Source organism: Mytilus edulis, chromosome 2 (genome assembly GCF_963676685.1).
Source record: "Mytilus edulis chromosome 2, xbMytEdul2.2, whole genome shotgun sequence".
Classification (NCBI taxonomy): Eukaryota; Metazoa; Mollusca; class Bivalvia; order Mytilida; family Mytilidae; genus Mytilus; species Mytilus edulis.
Window position 1 is genome coordinate 22,430,224 of NC_092345.1, and position 21,257 is coordinate 22,451,480.

Here is a 21,257-nt window from a genome sequence, read left to right on the forward strand (position 1 = left end):
ATAAACATTGTACTTGAAATGTCAAATTTTGTTTTAAAAGGGTTTAATTTTGGGCTTTAACTATTAGACTGTTTATTTCATAAAGCTCTTATCAAGGGAGGTTATCAAGATTAATTAAATCAGGGCACAGTGTTTTTTATCATACTTGAATTATTTGAAGTATAATTCATCAAAGGTGGAACATTGTTCTTGTGATGTCATTAAAACAAGATAACATTTTAGCAACAAAAAACATTTTTTACACAATTTTCATTCTCCATTGTAACCTGAAAACCAAACTGTACCACCAATGACTTCTCTTTTTCCTCTATACCTGAGATTCAAAACTTCATTTCAAATGTGAAAGTTAACCACTAAATACATTTATAGAGAATAAACAGATTTGAATTAAAAAAATAAAAATAGTTTCATTTTTTTTGTATATCAATTAATTAATAAACAGTTGACAAAAAGATATGTCTAACCTGAGCAAAATGCAAACTATGCAAATATTTCAAAGTGAATGTACCATGACTTCAGGGGACAGATCAATTTCTTGCAGAAAGAAAAGACAGGGATATCTGAATTTAAATAATACTTTGTGTTTCATTAAATTAAAACTTTTTTACCATTACAACATCTTCTATAATTCAATCAATTTATAACAGAAAGGTTTCCTTACCACAATGATGGCTATGATGTTCCAATATAATCAGAAACCTATTACAATATTAACTTTCACATCCCCTGTGTCTACTCAATGAAAGACACTAACACGAAATCTTCTTACATTCAAAAATGGAATACTCTAAAACAAAGTCACAACAAAATCCTGGCTCATTAAAAGGTTTATTATGTAGTTGTTTGACAAATCTTCTTTCATACAGAACAATCTGATCATTGTTGGTTGTGCTGAGCCAATTTTGTTATTTGTTTGATTTTCTCCTAAATTGATTCAAAATACACTCATAATAGATACCAGGATTGGAATGTTTTTCCCACAAGGCCTTTCATATCTAACTTAACAGTAAATATTTGCCTCAGTGTTGAAGGCTGTACGGGGACCTTTAGTTGGTGAAATTCTTGTCATTTGATCTTTGGAAGATAGTTGTAAATTGTCAGTCATATCACATTTAGAACTTTTTAAAAGCCTCATAATAACATTAATTCCATTCCATCATTTGGTCCATGTTTTATTAGTTTCCCTTATAAAAACAACTTTAAGTGCAGGTTTCCTGAATCAAGTTACAGTAACATCTGGTTATACAGAGGATGCCAGTGTTTTAATTACCTTCAAAATCACCTTGAAAAGCTTTTCAATTTTATGTAATACAGGAAGGAAATTCATGCTACATCAAAATTATTTTAAGTTTTGCTGACTTGTAAAATGTCTTTCTCTCTGTTGGGATTTTGATGAAACAATTTTGGACTATTTATAAGACAACTTTAAATCACGAAAAATGCATAGAGCAGATAGATGCCATTAAACTTATTTTCTTTTGTCATGCATAATGGACATTTTTTAGAATGATGGAAAAAACTATCTAATATAGTATATATGAGTGTTAAAAGTAAAAACCAAGTACTGGCCCTTGATATGCTTCAAAGAAATAAGATGTAGCTTCCCATCTAACACATTGCAAATGTTGGTATTTTTTCCCTTATGTTTTAACCTTTTGATAATAGGAAAATGGTATTCTTAAAAATATTATGTAATACAAAACATGAAGAAACAAAAAAAGATATTTCCCTATATATATAATATTTGCATATGATTCCAGTTTATATCATCCACATTTAAAGTTCACATAATTCATATGTAATATAAACTACGGCCCTTTTTATGTGATAAATAATTCATAGAAATGATAAAAAATACCTCTATTATCATAGTAAAGTTTTGTTTTACAACATATTATCATTATATGCCCGATAACATGTTAAAACATAGCAGGCACATGAATAAATTTGATAAGTAGGATGTAATTAATGTAAATATTTCTTGTGAGAAATTCTAGTTAACAAAATATTATTTAATACTACATGAAAAAATGCCAATATATGGGCTGCACAATATCAAAGTCCACAATTATTTCTAAACTATTTTCTGTGATGCTGAGACATTAGGATGCATTAATGGTAGACTATAAGCCATCAAACATTATTATCTAGAAAAAATGTAAATACCTAAAGCAGATTTGAAGAACAGATATAGTTCACTTCACTAATGCTTCTTTATATACCATGAATCTACATGGTCCTAATGATACAAGCTATATTAATTAAATGTTATTCCCCTTATAATGCATGAACATGAATATTTTCAAGGAATCCATACCATTATTGAAATATGATAATTGAAAATAATACCATGACGGTGCAAAATTTACAACTAACTTGAGATAATTTGGGTATGTCAATTTTGTATAAAAAATAATAAATACACATATTTTGGCACAAAATATGCATCTGACTTTGCACATCACATCATTATTTACTAATAAATTTTCAATTACGATATTGGTACCTGGAGAATAGCAAGCCTCAATGTTCATCCCCCAGATTTGTGTTATTTAATTCAGTTTTCTGTGTTTAGTTATGCTAACTGTTGCTTTCTTTTCAGTCTAATCATTTGACCATGGGTTCATTTATGTCATTAAATTATGGTTTGTCATTACCCATTGGTACCTTTATAACTTCTTGAAAAATTATGCCCCCAAATTCTTTTTGACGATAAATGCATCTAACTGGGGACATATAGTTCGTTACCCCCCCTTTTAATCCAGCGTTTCGAAACCCCTCAATTTAAAATGGCTTGAACCACCCCTGACACATTTAGTTCAGATAGAACCATAAAAGTTGAACAGGAATTTTTATAAATTTTAATATAAATGTTTCTGCCTGATGCCAGTTACTAGTGTCAACCAGGTGCTCCGCAGGGTGCAGCTTTATACGACCGCAGAGGTCGAACCCTGAACAGTTGGGGCAAGTATGGACAAAACATTCAAGCGTGATACAGCTCTGAATTTGGATTGTGATCAAATTTTTGACATTACATGGTTTTTTTTACACAAAACAAATGTCAAGATTTTACAAATCAATTAAAGATTTCTTCTTATTTAAATCTAAAATTAAATAGTTGACACAGCATAGGTTTCTGACACAGAATAAATGTGGTCTAATGAACTTAAAAGGTTTTTTTTGCCTTTGAGCAATTCACTATGCTGTTGAATATTAATCCTCTCAAAAAAATGTTTGAAGAAATTTTCTTTTTATTTATGAAATCTGAAATGAGAAAAATTTAACCCCCCCCCTTTTTTCACATCCCCGTTTCCCTTTTTCGAAAACTGATATCAATTCAAATTTCTAATGGAGTTTGCAACAATAACTACTCTTTTAAATACATCATAAAATATTAAAATGTAAAATAAAGTGCTTGTTATCACTGAATGGTAAAGATTGGTTGGTAGTAAAAGTGAATATACATTGTTTATTGTATAAAACAATAAAAAAAACTTCATCAGCAACATTTTATATTGGCAAATTTCCAATGAAGTTATTTACATAAAGTTATTGGCAAATAAAAATAGAAAATGACATCATAGTCATGTCTGGCAAATTTCCAACATACATTATCTAAAACATTTTAGATAAGATAAGGAAAAAAAGCTTCATCAGCAACATTTTATATTGGCAAATTTCCAATGAAGTTATTTACATAAAGTTATTGGCAAATAAAAATAGAAAATGACATCATAGTCATGTCTGGCAAATTTCCAACATATATAGTATCAACTACTATTCTATACAAAGAAAGATAACTCCAATTGAAAATTAATTGCTATTGCACAATATTGTGCAATTAGATATTTCTTGCTATTGTGCAATACTGTGCAATTGAAAATTTCTTGATATGGAATCCTGATTTGGACCAACTTAAAAACTGGGCCCATAATCAAAAATCAAAGTACATATTTAGATAAAGCATATCAAATAAGCCCAAGAATTTAATTTTTGTTAAAATCAAACTTAGTTTAATTTGGACCCTTTGGACCTTAATGTAGACCAATTTGAAAACTGGACCAAAAATTAAGAATCTACATACACAGTTAGATTTGGCATATCAAAGAACCCATTTATTCAATTTTTGAAGAAATCAAACAAAGTTTAATTTTGGACCCCCATTTGGACCAACTTGAAAACTAGGCCAATAATTAAAAATCTAAGTACATTTTTAAATTCAGCATATCAAAGAACCCCAAGGATTCAATTTTTGTTAAAATCAAACTAAGTTTAATTTTGGACCCTTTGGACCTTAATGTAGACCAATTTGAAAACGGGACCAAAAATTAAGAATCTACATACATAGTTAGATTCGGCATATCAAAGAACCCCAATTATTCAATTTTTGATGAAATCACACAAAGTTCAATTTTGGACCCTTTGGGCCCCTTATTCCTAAACTGTTAGGACCAAAACTCCCAAAATCAAACCCAACCTTCCTTTTATGGTCATAAACCTTGTGTTTAAATTTCATAGATTTCTATTTACTTATACTAAAGTTATGGTGGAAAAACCAAAAATAATGCTTAATAGGGCCCCTTTTTGGCCCCTAATTCATAAACTGTTGTGACCTCAACTCCAAAAATCAATCCCAACCTTCCTTTTGTGGTCATAAACCTTGTGCTAAAATTTCATTGATTTCTATTTACTTATACTAAAGTTATTGTGCGAAAACCAAGAATAATGCTTATTTGGGCCCTTTTTTGGCCCTTAATTCCTAAACTGTTGGAACCAAAACCCCCAAAATCAATCCCAACCTTCCTTTTGTGGTCATAAACCTTGTGTCAAAATTTCATAGATTTCTATTCACTTAAACTAAAGTTATAGTGCGAAAACCAAGAAAATGCTTATTTGGGCCCTTTTTGGCCCCTAATTCCTAAAATGTTGGGACCAAAACTCCCAAAATCAATACCAACCTTCCTTTTGTGTTCATAAACCTTGTGTTAAAATTTCATAGATTTCCATTCACTTTTACTAAAGTTAGAGTGCGAAAACTAAAAGTATTCGGACGCCGGACGACGACGACGACGCCGCCGCCGACGACGACGACGACGACGCCGACGTGATAGCAATATACGACGAAAAATTTTTCAAATTTTGCGGTCGTATAAAAAAGGTTGTAACAGTCAAAAGTTACATCTAGATTAATTATGCAAAGTCATCAAGTGCAAGGAAACATCATGTCCTAAAGATATGTTCTAGAAGATAGCTTAACTTTTCGTGTGACACTAGGTTTTATTTTATATCGAATTTCTTTCATATGTCAGAATTATAAAGTCATATATCAAAATAAGTATTTTAACAATTAGCAGTAAGCATGACTTGACATAGAAGTGGTAACTTATAGTTGTAACCCATTTAACACATATACAATCACAAACATATATTTGCAGTCAGTCATCCTATATAACAATAGGTCAAATTTGATTTCGTGAAACATTGTCATTTACTTAATATCTAGTCACTAGTCATTGGTTTTAAATATATCCCCCCCCCCCCTCCCCCTTTCAAAAACATTAAAAACAAAACTAAAGTTTCAACATTACCATGGACGTTTTTCTTATTTTGTTCATTATTCCTAAGAAAAGAAGAATGTGATTAAACCATTTTTCTATTAACTAAATTACCTATAGAATAATAACGGGCTTTTTAAAAATTGAAAAAAAATGAAATGCATGTTTCAGCATCTAGAAAGGTTTACTTGAATTTTATTTGAGCTATGGTCAGTTGATGCGACTTGCTCATTTCAACAGAAAAATTTTGGTTTATCAAAAACAATTCTTGATTTCCTTAAAAGAATAGAACATTTACATGAAAGTTAGTAAAATTAAATTGCATTAAAAAAAGTTCAGCATTTCACTTAAAAAATAAATGCTTTTTTCTATAAAACATTATTCAGTTGAATTATGCCAAATTTTGGTAAACCTACAATAACATTAACCACATGTAAGCAAAGCTGCAAAATCTACAGACTTTAATCAGACAGTTGTCAAAAAAACTTTAAAGAAACATGCAGAAGAATTTGATTATCACTTTAGTAACAAGACTACAAGGCTTGGGTTTCCTGTGTTCTATCTCCCTCTTGTCAGGTAATTGGCAGATCTCTCTATTCTTCTTTCAATGATTTATTACTGAAGTACGTAAAATACTCTGTTTTACAATTATCTCAAGTCAAACTTTCTTGCTTCTTTATTTCATACAATACAATGTCTTGAGACTTGAGAAGTTGCCTGACACATGGCCACTTACATTTATAGCCTTTTTCTTCATCAGAAAAAAGAAATCCACACATTTTTCACACATTTTTGGTTGCCACATTTGACTTAACTGTCTGTCCAAAAGTCAGAAGATTCTAATTCAGTGGTTGTCTTTGGTTGCTGATAGTCATAAGTTAATTGGTTTCATATTTTCATGTCAGGACCATTTATAGCTGATAATGCAGTTTCGGTTTATCTCATGTTAAGGCCGTACAGTTGTCTAGCATTGCCTATATCCATTTCATTTGAACTCTGGTATATAGTTGTCTCATTAGCAATCATACCACATCTCCTTATTTGTTTACCCTTTAATTGTTTCTGATCAACAGTAAAGAGTTATCAAAGGTACCTCGGGCTTATAATTTGATACACCAGACGCGTGCCTTTCCTCTACATAAGACTCATCAGTGATGCTCAGACCAAAATAGTTAGAAAGCCAAACAAGTATAAGTTGAAGACTACTTGAGTCAATTTCAGCTCTGGTCCCATTTGTTTTTACACCAGTAAATAGAGGAAATGTCAATCATTTTTTTGGTCAATCTATTTTATATATATATTCTCACCCTCTCATTTCTACAACAGTTGGTCCAGTCAGAGACAGTCCAGAAACTTCTTCCTCCACTACTATCAGACTATCAATAGATTCTTCTTCCTCTCCTGTGACACTAACCAATATATGGTATAAATCTGCCTTTTTATAAACATGTTCCCATCTGAAATGCAGAAATAACATTAATTCATATAAAGCTTAGTGCAACAAACGTGTCTGGTTTTTTCTATTTCCTCCATTATTCAAAGCTAAGGGATTAGATTAAATCCCTCTTAATCAATCAAATCCTTAAAACAAACAATATATCGTCTACTAAGGCCTGACATATATTTTGTTATCAGAGTTACCCATAACAATAAATATTCAATTTTTCTACAAATTTCACATCAACAAATGCATCTAATGTGACAATCAATCTTCCCTACACTTTTACCCCAAACCAGGAAAACAAATTTAGACTGCAATATTTTTTAAAATTCCTATTTATTTTGAATGATATTTTTGTATAGCTATTTCTTCATATAATACATATTGTCATTTAGCACAAAAAACTGATTCATATACTCAAATGATTAGCCTTGATAAATTGTAGACATTTCTTGTCACCTACATTATTTAAACATACTTTAAAATAATACTCAAATTGCACCATTTTCGTCACTCAAAATATTACAAATTTCTTTGTGTGATATATGATAATTAATACGTAAAATCCATGAACTTTCACATCATCTACTGTGTTTCTAAGCCTTCACAACATAAAATTGAGAATCGAAATGGGGAATGTGTCAAAGAGACAACAACCCCGACCAAAGAGCTATTTCTTTGCAAGTTCTTTCACAATGTGTTTAAAAAGACAACAATTTATTCATGCCCTACTCTCAAACAACATAAAATACCAGTCCCTACTCATAATACCTTCAGTTTATAACTATACTAATATTGACATTCTGCATGAATATGCACAATTTTGTTTGATCATAAAGGTGACAGTTTGATACTTAATACTTAACAAGTCATTTTTAAAAACTCCCCTCAAAAAATGACACAATAAATCTTATTTCATCAAGTAGTTTATAATTTTTTGTGACACAAAATCAAACAGAAAGAATGATATAATATTTAAACACTAAAGTAAATGTTAGTACAAATGCTCGACTTCCCGTTTTTTGTACAATAAATACATAAAATTTGAATTTTTTACACTTCTGTAAGTGATCCTTGCGGCAACAGCAAATTTTTACTTCAGACATAAAATGAAAAAAAATACCCACCAAAAGAATAAAATAAGAGTTCATATCTTTTTCACTGTTTACTGAACACTTTAAAATCTCCTTGACAAAATCCTTACCGATGATATATTGGCATTTTGTTGAAATAAACTTAAGCCCATTTATCCTATTAAGATTTAACATTTATTCACAATCAAAATTCTCTAATTGTAACTGTTACACATTTTGAGTGTAAAACTCAAGTGCCAAAATCCAAATATATGTTCTACTAGGAAATCACTATTAAAATCAATTCCGTGCTTTGTACAGAAAATCTGGATTTACAAAAATGATTGTTCCCATAAACTAGACTTTTTGATAGTTTTTACATGTCAAATATTAAGTCTATATGGTGAGGAAATATTTGGAAACCACTTATGGATGCAGAAATGGTACACACAGATAAAATATTTATAAAGTTTGTACAACAGGCTATAAATTTGACACTTAAAAAGATAAAAGAGGAGAAAGTTTAAAATTGGCCTATATAAATCTTATTATTCTTTTTGGTTGTTTATGGTATTTTATCACTAGAAAGGTATTTGTCCATGAAAAATAATTAAACTTTGATCAAATCCTTTTTCTTGTTTGGGGAATTCTTATTTAAGTGTTGATGGGATTTTATTAAATATATTCATAATTTTTCTGTCTTTAAAGCGGTGATTTAGTGCTAGACGTATGTAAGTTTGGATATATTTGGACTGAGTCATATTTCAGTTTATTTGGCTTTTAAGTAGAAATCCCCCCAAAAAAACACTACTAGAATTAGCATGGTTCACAGGAGCATAGTGTGGTGGCATAAAAGAGCTGATTGAAAAGTCATAATGCTAATAAAATGGCCTACAAATTACTCAAATGGAAGTATACTCAAATATGAACTTACTCAAAGGGATCTTTCTTTTCTATAACTTCTTGATTCTGGTCCCCATAATCAATATCAACAGTATCCAACTTGGAATAATTTCCCTGCAATAAATGAAAACAATTGTTCAAGAACAATTTCAGAGACCAACACTGTAAAATGTAGTTAAACAACTGTTATCCAGAAATACAAATTACATGTGAATGGCTTCAATAGAATAATAATGGAGCTGCTTCTCTGAACTTGCACATATATGGTGCATTAAAATGTTATCAAAATCTAGTCAGTGGTAAGGGATGAACAGAATATGTAGTTTGGCTACCTTAGTTGCAATGTATATTATGCTTAAGCCATGGGAGGGTTGCAACTAACAGTATGCCTATCACCTTTTGGAGACATAAGAATTCAGTAAATCATTCCTTTAAGAAGTAATAAACAGCTGGTGTACAATACACCTAGATACAGTACTTAATATTCTATAAAAAGAGATGATCCAGTCATTCCAGATTTAGGTGGAGTTGTAAATACAAAATGTCTACTCATTGCTAGGGAATGAGAAACCCTTAAATTAATTCTGATAAAACCAAACATAGCAGGTGCATAACACCCTTAGGTATATATTCAAGATTTTCTGTAAACTTCACTAAAATTCTGTATAGTTTGCACTTTGTAAATACAGCTGTCTGACAAACCACACCTCTTATGAGGAGAAATATAATATTCATGAATATTTTGTTTTGTTAATGTACTGGTTCCCAGGTATGAGAGATATAACTTGGAAATGTTACCAGTCTATATACACATGCATAGCAGACATTTTAAATTCTGAAGAAGATCAAAAATGAAGGGAGGAGTAGTACAGAATTTTAGTACAAGTTTAAACTCTTTGAAGTTCGGGGCATTTAATTTTGAAAAAATGTTACAAGCCCTATGTTCATTGATGTTTTGACCTTGAATAAAATAGTAGTGCATATCAACTTTCCATTGTAGGATATATTTTTATACAAACTTCATAGTAAAAGTATCACAAATTTAACATTAAAGGGAGTTCCTATAGGATTTTGCATTACAGAAGTGCAACCTGTAACTGGTTTGTAAGAAGAGAGACAGACAGAATAACTAGTGGACAGATTTAAAAACTAGAACATGTAAATACATACCATCAATAAGAACTTAATTTCTTGTTTTACTGGTACAATAGTATCATGAAGTAACACCAGAGATTCTGGCATTTCACTACATACATTCTCTTGAAATGATCTTTTATACTCTGATACTGGAAATAAAATTCGAAAGTTCTATTTTTGCAATACTCAAGGCGTTGCATTATTTGTATTATTATATTAAACCTCGCAATAATTTCTAAATTTACAGACAAAAATGCTTTGAAAAAAAAACAACTTTATCAAAGTTAATTGAAGGACTTTGTGCATCACAGAAGAAAATGCAAAATGGTTTAATGTAGATTATGTCATCTATAAGGATCAATATATTCAAAGCATATATCTTCCATGTCTAGGGTATATTATCTACAAGTCAAAAAATCCAATCAGTTTTAAATGCCTTATGTCTATAATTTTACCAAGTTAGAACTGTCTATGTCAAAACATCAACTTAAATAAAGTAACATGATGCATAATAAAAATCCCCATTTCATTTTACAAGTAGAGCTAATTTAAGCCAAAAATATCTCTTACTGAAAACAACTTCATATTTTATATCTTTCAGCGCGTACTTAATCTTTTTAAAACAATCTTCAACACTAAACTTATGTTTTAGAAAGTTTATATATAACCTTTAATTAACTTCATTTAGATAAAATTTATGAGCCAAGTGTTTGTTCAAGCATTTTAAAGTACCTGATAATTAATGTCAGTGTATGTTGCAAAGCACTATACTTTTTTTGTCTTCACATTGGGCAAAGTGTATCGATCATTAATTTGTTACCATAGTTCCTGTTATATGCATCCAAATGATAAAACTTATGGTAACTTTACTTTCAATACATAGAACCTTAGTCTTAAAAGTAGGGGGCACAAGTTAAGTTTAGAGAATATATTTCATTGTCTTTTCTCTACTTTTTTATGTTCTGATAAAAAAAACTTGGGGCAGGAAAATCTTTATAGAGAAGAAATGAACTGAGATTGAAAGACTCAAAGGTAAAGACTGAAAAATTATTTCCTCTTGTTACCATAACAACATATGGGATATTTCAATCACTGTTGTACATTTATCAAACTCTGACCTTTGACCTTTAATCTTAAACACCAGCATTGAAGTTTTATGATGACTGAATACAATAAGACCTTAACCTTGGAATGTGATGGTTCATTTCATTTATTTGTATTACAAAGTGTGATGAAGTTTTGATACAAGACCAATATCTATTTTCTATCTTAGTGTACTTAACAAATGGACAAAAACACAAATATGATGAACATGTCACTTTTTCTTCTTTTTTCGGCCAACTTCATGAAAAGAAAAATATTTTCAGAACAGTAAAAAAATAGCTCCCTGATTCCCGTTTCTTTGATTCATATACGGTAGTAGGAGACTTGAGTTTTAATTACCTATGAAGATAAAACTTTATGTAATCAGCTACAAATTTTGAAAACTATCTGATTTTTGTTTACAATAGCATTTCCTGCTTTTAGTGTTTCATAGTTTAAATTTTCAGGTTTTTTTATCAATTAACAAAGATAATTGCTAACTTAGTTTATAAGTAATCTTAAAGCAGGATATTGCATGCCTGCTACTGCACCTAATAACTACTTCCAAGAATATAATGGTGGTTTCTGTGATTACATTACACTACCGGATTACTTTCAACAATGAAAACCAGACATCACAAAATGGTAGAGAACAAATTTATACAGATCTTTGAATAATAACAATATGTAAGAAAATACAGGAAATAATTGATACTTAACAAACTGTCTGCTTATAAATACTTTTTGATACTAAATTTAAAAACACAACTGTTGAGGTCAAAGCATCAACACTGTTATGTTCATGTGCCAACTCTAAGTTAAATAATGTTCTGTTGACAATAATCATGTTATTTTCTGTGGGTCTAAGTATTTCTTATTTTAACATTGACCATATTGTAAGGCAACAGAATGGTGATGGTAAAGAAATTTATATTTTCCAAAGCAGACAGTAGCCCTGTTTTTGCTGTAGGACATTATATTGAAGAATCATTAGCTAAAATTCAATAAATTTTGGGATTGTTTCTGAAAATAACAAGATCAACACAAGGTCTCGACCTTCTCAATGCTGCATGTAATTGATTTGAATAACATGTAAACAAAAGCATACTAAAGCATGTCTGTCCAAGATAATTTCCTAAACTATTTACAATTAGACTAGAAAATCATTGTTAAAATGTTAAGGGATGAAAATGTTTGAATATAAATTTTCCTTGTACATGTTCCATAAGGGTTGTAAAGTTTCATACTATTGGCAATCAGGATGTGGTTGCATAGAGGATGTAATAAATTGCTTACAAGCTAAAACTTAAAATGTTTATTCATTTCCATAGAAACAAACAAACAAATTTTTCCATGCACAATGTGTGATTAAATTATTTAAAACTATGGTCAAATAGGATGCAGCTGCATTATGTATTAAGGAACCACTTGACTTACGCAGTATTACTCATCATTATCACGCTGATGATATAATTATACCCTTTCAAATAAGCCAAGAAAACTTTACCTTAAGTTTTCTACTCAAGGTATTTTCAATTGACAAACAATGACAGAATGATGGACAGAGTTGAGCAATTACTAGACATGCTTTAGCCAATGGGGATGAAGGTATAACTGGTAAAAATAAAATCAGAAAAATGGAATACATGAATAATAAGCATTTATTAATAACCCCATGGTATCCTTATCAACTAGAAAACATTTCTTACCTAGATTTTTAGCTGTGAAATTGATATTATGGTTTCCTGGAGCAGAAAAATTCTTTGAAACGACAGGACTGCTAGACACAATGTGTGTTCCATCAGAGAAGTCCCAGGTGAAGATGAGGTCTTCTCGACTTAGGATCTGATCTGTAAATAAAGGAAATCATGTATAAAATATTCTTATCAAAATTATGTATATACATACTTCAAGGCAGGTTACAACTTTTTAACTTCTATTATTTCCATACTTACAAAAGAAAGTAATATGAGGCAAAGGAATAATATCAATGCTGTAAATGTCTTGTGGTTAATTTTATAATAAGTACATTTTATACAAAAAAGTAATTTAAAGCATTTCTTTATGAACAAATTATTCATTTTATTTTATGTATTTTTCAAGTACATGCTGTTTCTTGTAAAATATCAGATTTTTCAAATTAGTAAGGGAGGTAACTTACAACCAGGTGCTCCGCAGGGCGCAGCTTTATACGACCGCAGAGGTGAACCCTGAACAGTTGGGGCAAGTATGGACAAAACATTCAAGCGTGATACAGCTCTGAATTTGGATTGTGATCAAATTTTTGACATTACATGGTTTTTTTTAACACAAAACAAATGTCAAGATTTTACAAATAAATTAAAGATTTCTTCTTCAAACTTTTTAAATCTAAAATTAAATAGTTGACACAGCATAGGTTTCTGACACAGAATGAATGTGGTCTAATGAACTTAAAAGTTTTTTTTTGCCTTTGAGCAATTCACTATGCTGTTGAATATTAATCCTCTCAAAAAAATGTTTGAAGAAATTTTCTTTTTATTTATGAAATCTGAAATGAGAAAAATTTAAACCCCCCCCCTTTTTTTTCACATCCCCGTTTCCCTTTCTCCGAACCCTGAACAGTTGGGGCAAGTATGGACAAAACATTCAAGCGTGATACAGCTCTGAATTTGGATTGTGATCAAATTTTTGACATTACATGGTTTTTTTTTACACAAAACAAATGTCAAGATTTTACAAATAAATTAAAGATTTCTTCTTCAAACTTTTTAAATCTAAAATTAAATAGTTGACACAGCATAGGTTTCTGACACAGAATGAATGTGGTCTAATGAACTTAAAAGTTTTTTTTTGCCTTTGAGCAATTCACTATGCTGTTGAATATTAATCCTCTCAAAAAAATGTTTGAAGAAATTTTCTTTTTATTTATGAAATCTGAAATGAGAAAAATTTAAACCCCCCCCCCTTTTTTTTCACATCCCCGTTTCCCTTTCTCCAAAACTGATATCAATTCAAATTTCTAATGGAGTTTGCAACATGAACTACTCTTTTAAATACATCATAAAATATTAAAATGTAAAATAAAGTGCTTGTTATCACTGAATGGTAAAGATTGGTTGGTAGTAAAAGTGAATATACATTGTTTATTGTATAAAACAATAAAAAAAACTTCATCAGCAACATTTTATATTGGCAACTTTCCAATGAAGTTATTTACATAAAGTTATTGGCAAATAAAAATAGAAAATGACATCATAGTCATGTCTGGCAAATGTCCAACATACATTATCTAAAAACATTTTAGATAAGATAAGGAAAAAGAGCTTCATCAGCAACATTTTATATTGGCAAATTTCCAATGAAGTTATTTACATAAAGTTATTGGCAAATAAAAATAGAAAATGACATCATAGTCATGTCTGGCAAATTTCCAACATATATTATCAACTACTATTCTATACAAAGAAAGATAACTCCAATTGAAAATTAATTGCTATTGCACAATATGGTGCAATTAGATATTTCTTGCTATTGTGCAATACTGTGCAATTGAAAATTTCTTGCTATTGCACAATACTTGATATGGAATCCCGATTTGGACCAACTTGAAAACTGGGCCCATAATCAAAAATCAAAGTACATGTTTAGATAAAGCATATCAAATAAGCCCAAGAATTTAATTTTTGTTAAAATCAAACTTAGTTTAATTTTGGACCCTTTGGACCTTAATGTAGACCAATTTGAAAACTGGACCAAAATTTAAGAATCTACATACACAGTTAGATTTGGCATATCAAAGAACCCATTTATTCAATTTTTGATGAAATCAAACAAAGTTTAATTTTGGACCCCCATTTGGACCAACTTGAAAACTAGGCCAATAATTAAAAATCTAAGTACATTTTTAAATTCAGCATATCAAAGAACCCCAAGGATTCAATTTTTGTTAAAATCAAACTAAGTTTAATTTTGGACCCTTTGGACCTTAATGTAGACCAATTTGAAAACAGGACCAAAAATTAAGAATCTACATACATAGTTAGATTCGGCATATCAAAGAACCCCAATTATTCAATTTTTGATGAAATCAAACAAAGTTCAATTTTGGACCCTTTGGGCCCCTTATTCCTAAACTGTTAGGACCAAAACTCCCAAAATCAAACCCAACCTTCCTTTTATGGTCATAAACCTTGTATTTAAATTTCATAGATTTCTATTTACTTATACTAAAGTTATGGTGGAAAAACCAAAAATAATGCTTAATAGGGCCCCTTTTTGGCCCCTAATTCATAAACTGTTGTGACCTCAACTCCAAAAATCAATCCCAACCTTCCTTTTGTGGTCATAAACCTTGTGTTAAAATTTCATTGATTTCTATTTACTTATACTAAAGTTATTGTGCGAAAACCAAGAATAATGCTTATTTGGGCCCTTTTTTGGCCCTTAATTCCTAAACTGTTGGAACCAAAACTCCCAAAATCAATCCCAACCTTCCTCTTGTGGTCATAAACCTTGTGTCAAAATTTCATAGATTTCTATTCACTTAAACTAAAGTTATAGTGCGAAAACCAAGAAAATGCATATTTGGGCCCTTTTTGGCCCCTAATTCCTAAAATGTTGGGACCAAAACTCCTAAAATCAATACCAACCTTCCTTTTGTGGTCATAAACCTTGTGTTAAAATTTCATAGATTTCCATTCACTTTTACTAAAGTTAGAGTGCGAAAACTAAAAGTATTCGGACGACGACGACGACGTAGACGACGACGACGCAGACGACGATGCCAACGTGATAGCAATATACGACGAAAAATTTTTCAAATTTTGCGGTCGTATAAAAAGTGTATGGTACGTGCAGTTCTCTCCCCTGATATAGATTTTGTAAGGTTTTTGATCTCTAAATGTTAAGACAAAAGTATGCCTTTCCAAAGACAAAGGAAACTGAATTATCTATCAAGTTTTCTATCAAGTGTTTTTATCACTATGTCTTTAACACTTTCTTTAATTGTTTTCCTCAGCAATTTTTTTAATAAGTTTAAAAGTTCAAAATCAACATATTCTTCTTCACCAATATTATACAACTGGAATCCATAACTTTAGCCTACAAAAATTCTCCAAATCTATACCACATTTAAATTGTCTTTCAAACAAAAATCTCTTCTGACTGAACACATGGCTTATCACAAATTTAATACACATTAAACTCATCATTTCTTTGTAGAATTAATGATGGGAACTTGATGAGAATAGCAGTTTTCTAACTATAATGTGTTTACCATGTTGAAATAAATAAAGTGCAATGTCACAGGTTAGTAACCTTGAAAAGAAGGAAAAACATGCTGAACTGCAAAAAATATCATCTTAACTTTCTGATTTACCAATTAACACACATAATCATTTATGAAATATGTAGCATTTAAACTTTAATGCATATAACCTAATAAAACCTATAAAGAAAACACCTGTTGCTTATAAAAAATCTTGCTTTTAGTTTTAACAAGTGTGAAATAAAACATTAAGGATATCTTCAGACCAATACTGTAGTCAAATCACTCTCCTTATTAAACATGAAGGATGATTCAAACCTTCTAAGAAAGACACACCTATGCACATATAGTGCTATCCATCTTGACATCAGCAGCTCTAAGGAAAGACCCACCTGTGCACATATAGTGCTATCCATCTTGACATCAGCAGCTCTAAGGAAAGACACACCTGTGCACATATAGTGCTATCCATCTTGACATCAGCAGCTCTAAGGAAAGACACACCTGTGCACATATAGTGCTATCCATCTTGACATAAGCAAGACTGAATGATGATTCAAACCTTCTAAGGAAAGACACACCTGTGCACATATAGTGCTATTCATCTTGACATCAGCAAGACTACAAACCTTCTAAAGAAAGACACACCTGTGCACATATAGTGCTATCCATCTTGACATCAGCAAGACTGAAGGATGATTCAAACCTTCTAAGGAAAGACACACCTGTGCACATATAGTGCTATCCATCTTGACATCAGCAAGACTGAAGGATGATTCAAACCTTCTAAGGAAAGACACACCTGTGCACATATAGTGCTATCCATCTTGACATCAGCAAGACTGAAGGATGATTCAAACCTTCTAAGGAAAGACACACCTGTGCACATATAGTGCTATCCATCTTGACATCAGCAAGACTGAAGGATGATTCAAACCTTCTAAGGAAAGACACACCTGTGCACATGTAGTGATATCAGCAAGACCAAACCAACAAATACAAGATGTAGTGTGACCAAAGTGTCCACTAATACCTCCACTCCTCCATTTTTGTTGAAAGGGAATACATATACCAAACAACATAAAGAAGATGTAAGGCACATCTATAAACCAACACACAACAAGTTTTGCCTGCCAAGCAGGTGTCATCAGGACAATTAAATTAGAGAGTTATAAATGGCGCAGAAAAAGAGATCAAAACTCAAATGGCAAGATTACAGGGCTTAATGTTGGTTTTTTTTAACAATGAAGAATGCTCTATACAGTACTGCATTAACATTCAAATGTTATCTGAAAGTAAAAGGATAGGACATGATACTGCTGATATTTGTTGACAACATTTTTTACAGTTATTAAAGAAAACAAATTAAAAAAAAACTTAAGCAAAATTGTTTATGAATGCCCCCAAAAAACATAATTACACAATAATGACAATGAGCAGAAGATGTTACTGTTAGACTTGAAACTTGAATAGCAAGAATTCCTCACTAAGGAGTACTTTGAGCACTGAATTTTCCAGAAATATCAGCTGTTCAAATAGAATAGAATCTACAAAAGGATTGGATTTCTTTTCATGTTACAGTTTAATGAGCCTTTCTATCATTTATTGGCTTCTGATGTAAATCTTATATAACATCAAATATCATAGGACTTGATCAAACTGTTTTATCCTGGATTTCCCTTTTACGATTGTCCTCAAAGTAACCTCCAAGCAAGTTCATCTTAATGTACTCAAAATGCCCTCTCTAGGTTATTTCATCTTTATGCTTTTAATTTTATCTGTTTGACAGTTCCATGTTCTTGAATGACATATTTTACCATGTTTGCTGTCAGTGAGCTCAAAGACTTAGCATGTTTCTATAATTTCTGATCAGAATTATTTTACTAATACATATCAGGGGCGTAGCTAGAAAGAAACAATGTGCAAGCAAAAAAATTTTTGGGACCCTTTTATGCAAAAAAATGTTTTCTTTTCCGGTTTTCGGTCATAGGACGGTTAAAAGAGGAGCTATATGTAGATAGGACTTATAAAAAAAATATGAATGTAAAACTATTAATAAATCTTCTGAATAGAGTAATACATAAACAACACATATTTGTGATACAGAATTTACTCAAAATTGTCCAAAATCTGCTCTTCGGGTCTAGGCAGAAACGAACTTCTCTATTACTTTAATTGTCAATATTCACACTGAAATGCCAATGAATATGCAGTAATGCTAGTAACTGTCGTCGTTCATTGTTGATCGTACATTTGTTTTCAACATACGCAAAAAATAATGAGACTTTCCAATACTGTTTTGGCGTGTTTGCAGGGTGATTGGCTCTGGTAGTCTGTCGACCACATCGCCTCGGCATATTTTCAACGATATCCAAGGGTTCTGATAATTCTAATGCCGATTGGTACATCTCATTCCAAACTGAACCGTACACTGTAAAATGTGCTCCAAAAACTACATGTCTTAGACTGAGTATTACAAATTCAAATCTTGTACTGTTACTGTCCGATTTTGTCATAATCGCCAATAACACTTTTATTTTGAAACCAAATGCCGTTATTTAATGATATTTCATCAATTAAAAAGTGACAACATAGGTGTTTCCTTTAACATTCAATCTATAAATTTTTATTTTGCCATTTTTTTTTGCATGCCGAATCGATGTGCACGCAACTGCGTGTTAGCGTATTGGGAGCTACGCGCCTGCATATCTTCATATAGTACACTTAGTTGTGAAATTTTATTGCGAGCTATTTAACAGATAGGGCAAAGTTGTATTCCAAAATTGTTTGGACAGACAGACTGACATGGTGATTCCTACATGACCCAAATTATGGTCTTCCCAGGATATATTTCAACCCAAACTGATAATTTGATTAATATATTCATACAGGTATTTTGAAACAAATGAATTCTTAATATGGAGCAATTGATATCTTATAAAAATAAAATTTGCCGAAAATGAGATTTCCTGAAAATAACAATCGGTGCAAAAGCTAGAACTGCTGTAGTAAATAGACATCCTGTTGTACTTAAATGATGGTATTGAAGGAGGAGTTATTATATACTTCGTATTTTATTTAACCTGCATTATATATGTTTTTGTCCTGAATATCCTTGTAGAAAAAATTTGTCTATTGCATTTTCTTAACTTTTCATATAAATTCGCAAAACAATTTATAATGAACTCTTTGTCAAATGCATGAATATAGAATTTCATACTCCACAAAACACAAAAACTTAATTCATTGATAAACAAATTCTCCTACCTTCCAATTTTCTTACTAAAGAAGTTTCACAATAGAAATAAACTTTATATCAAGTTACAACATCATAGACGAGTAATTATAATGATTTTCTAAGTACATGTACTGGTACACCTACTCCTATGGAAAGCCCATGATATACGATCACTGATAGTTATCTACATTTTGTACACCATATAAGTTAAGAGGACCCATTATACTAAAACAGTTTATCAATTACACACAAGATATAACCTTCAATTTTCCTGTCTTATTTAACCATTAAACCATGACTCATAAAAGATCTATATATCTATTATCTAACCTGTACAAAAGTTTCACTAAACCTTCTCCCATATCCAACAGAATATTGCTTAAAATTGGTCAATTAACTTAAAATCTGCTGACATAAAACATTTTATTTTATAAATTTATCTCAAGAGTAAGTTACCAGAGATGCTGTGACCTTATTGCACTAAAAGCAGATTTTAAAGAAAATGAAAACATCTTAACATCAAACTGAAGAAAGGTCAACGGTTTGTTTTCAATTTCGTTCTAATGCTTCAATTTATACCATTTTACAAAAACAAATATACAAGACAATAATTTTGTATAAATTTATCTTTCCATTTGGGGTTTTATTTGTTAAACACACATTTTTTTTCTCTTTTTGTTGAAAACCAACTGTGCATAAATAGCACTAATTTTTAGTGAATTTAAAATATAACATTTTTAAGACAGTATCTGCTTCTAGTATACAAGATACTATGTACCATTTTACAAAAGATTTCTATGGCATATGAAACTCTTTCCATCACATTTATTAGGAAATATTACATGAAACAAGGTGTAAGTATGCAGCAGGAGGCAGAGGAAAGTCTGTCACTCCAGCAGAACTAATGATAGTAAAGTATGGTCAACTTCACATTGGACCCCCCCCCCCCCCCCCTTAGGAAATATTACATGAAACAAGGTGTAAGTATGCAACAGGAGGTAGAGGAAAGTCTGTCACTCCAGCAGAACTAATGATGGTAAAGTATGGTCACCCCCCCCCCCCCCCATATTTATAAACGATCAATGCATTTGAATGGGGACCTATATTTGGAACCTCTTTTTTCTGTGTTGGAACACCCTCCCCCTTTTTTAACATGACTTGATCCTACTACCCTGTTGCCAAAAGTAACAGACATCATCCTTCTGATGTCATTTGCTTTTTTGTGTTTTTTTGTTTTGCTGTCGCAACATCTATCCCCAATCTCTCAATTTATTTCTACTGACTTAAATTTACTGGTATACATAAAAGATAATGATCCTCAGTGAAGGCAATCTGTCACACGGTATGGAACCTATTTTTAATTCAACTAGAATGCAATCTCTATAAGTACACTTCCTTCTAAAGACAAGTTTAATCAAAGCAATATGACTCATGTTTACTGGACTACAGCCAACCACCGTGAGGCTGAATTCTGATACATTTATATTTTTGTAAATCTTGCATGATCAATTAATTTCATTAATAAACATTGTTCTGCGAGACGCTTTGTTCTATAAAAAAATCTGGATAAAAATCAAGT

The 21,257-nt window shown here is 31.0% G+C and overlaps 1 protein-coding gene across 1 annotated transcript in view; it reads right to left on the reverse strand.

Annotated features, from left to right (window-relative positions):
* LOC139511735 (polycystin-1-like protein 1) overlaps positions 1-21,257 on the reverse strand; it is a gene marked incomplete in the record, with an annotated part of 223,869 nt that overhangs the window by 114,772 nt on the left and 87,840 nt on the right. Inside the window, 4 exon segments of the mRNA XM_071298777.1 lie at positions 6,863-7,012; positions 9,004-9,086; positions 10,143-10,258; positions 12,902-13,042. Of these exon segments, the coding sequence (XP_071154878.1) occupies positions 6,863-7,012; positions 9,004-9,086; positions 10,143-10,258; positions 12,902-13,042 (490 nt within the window).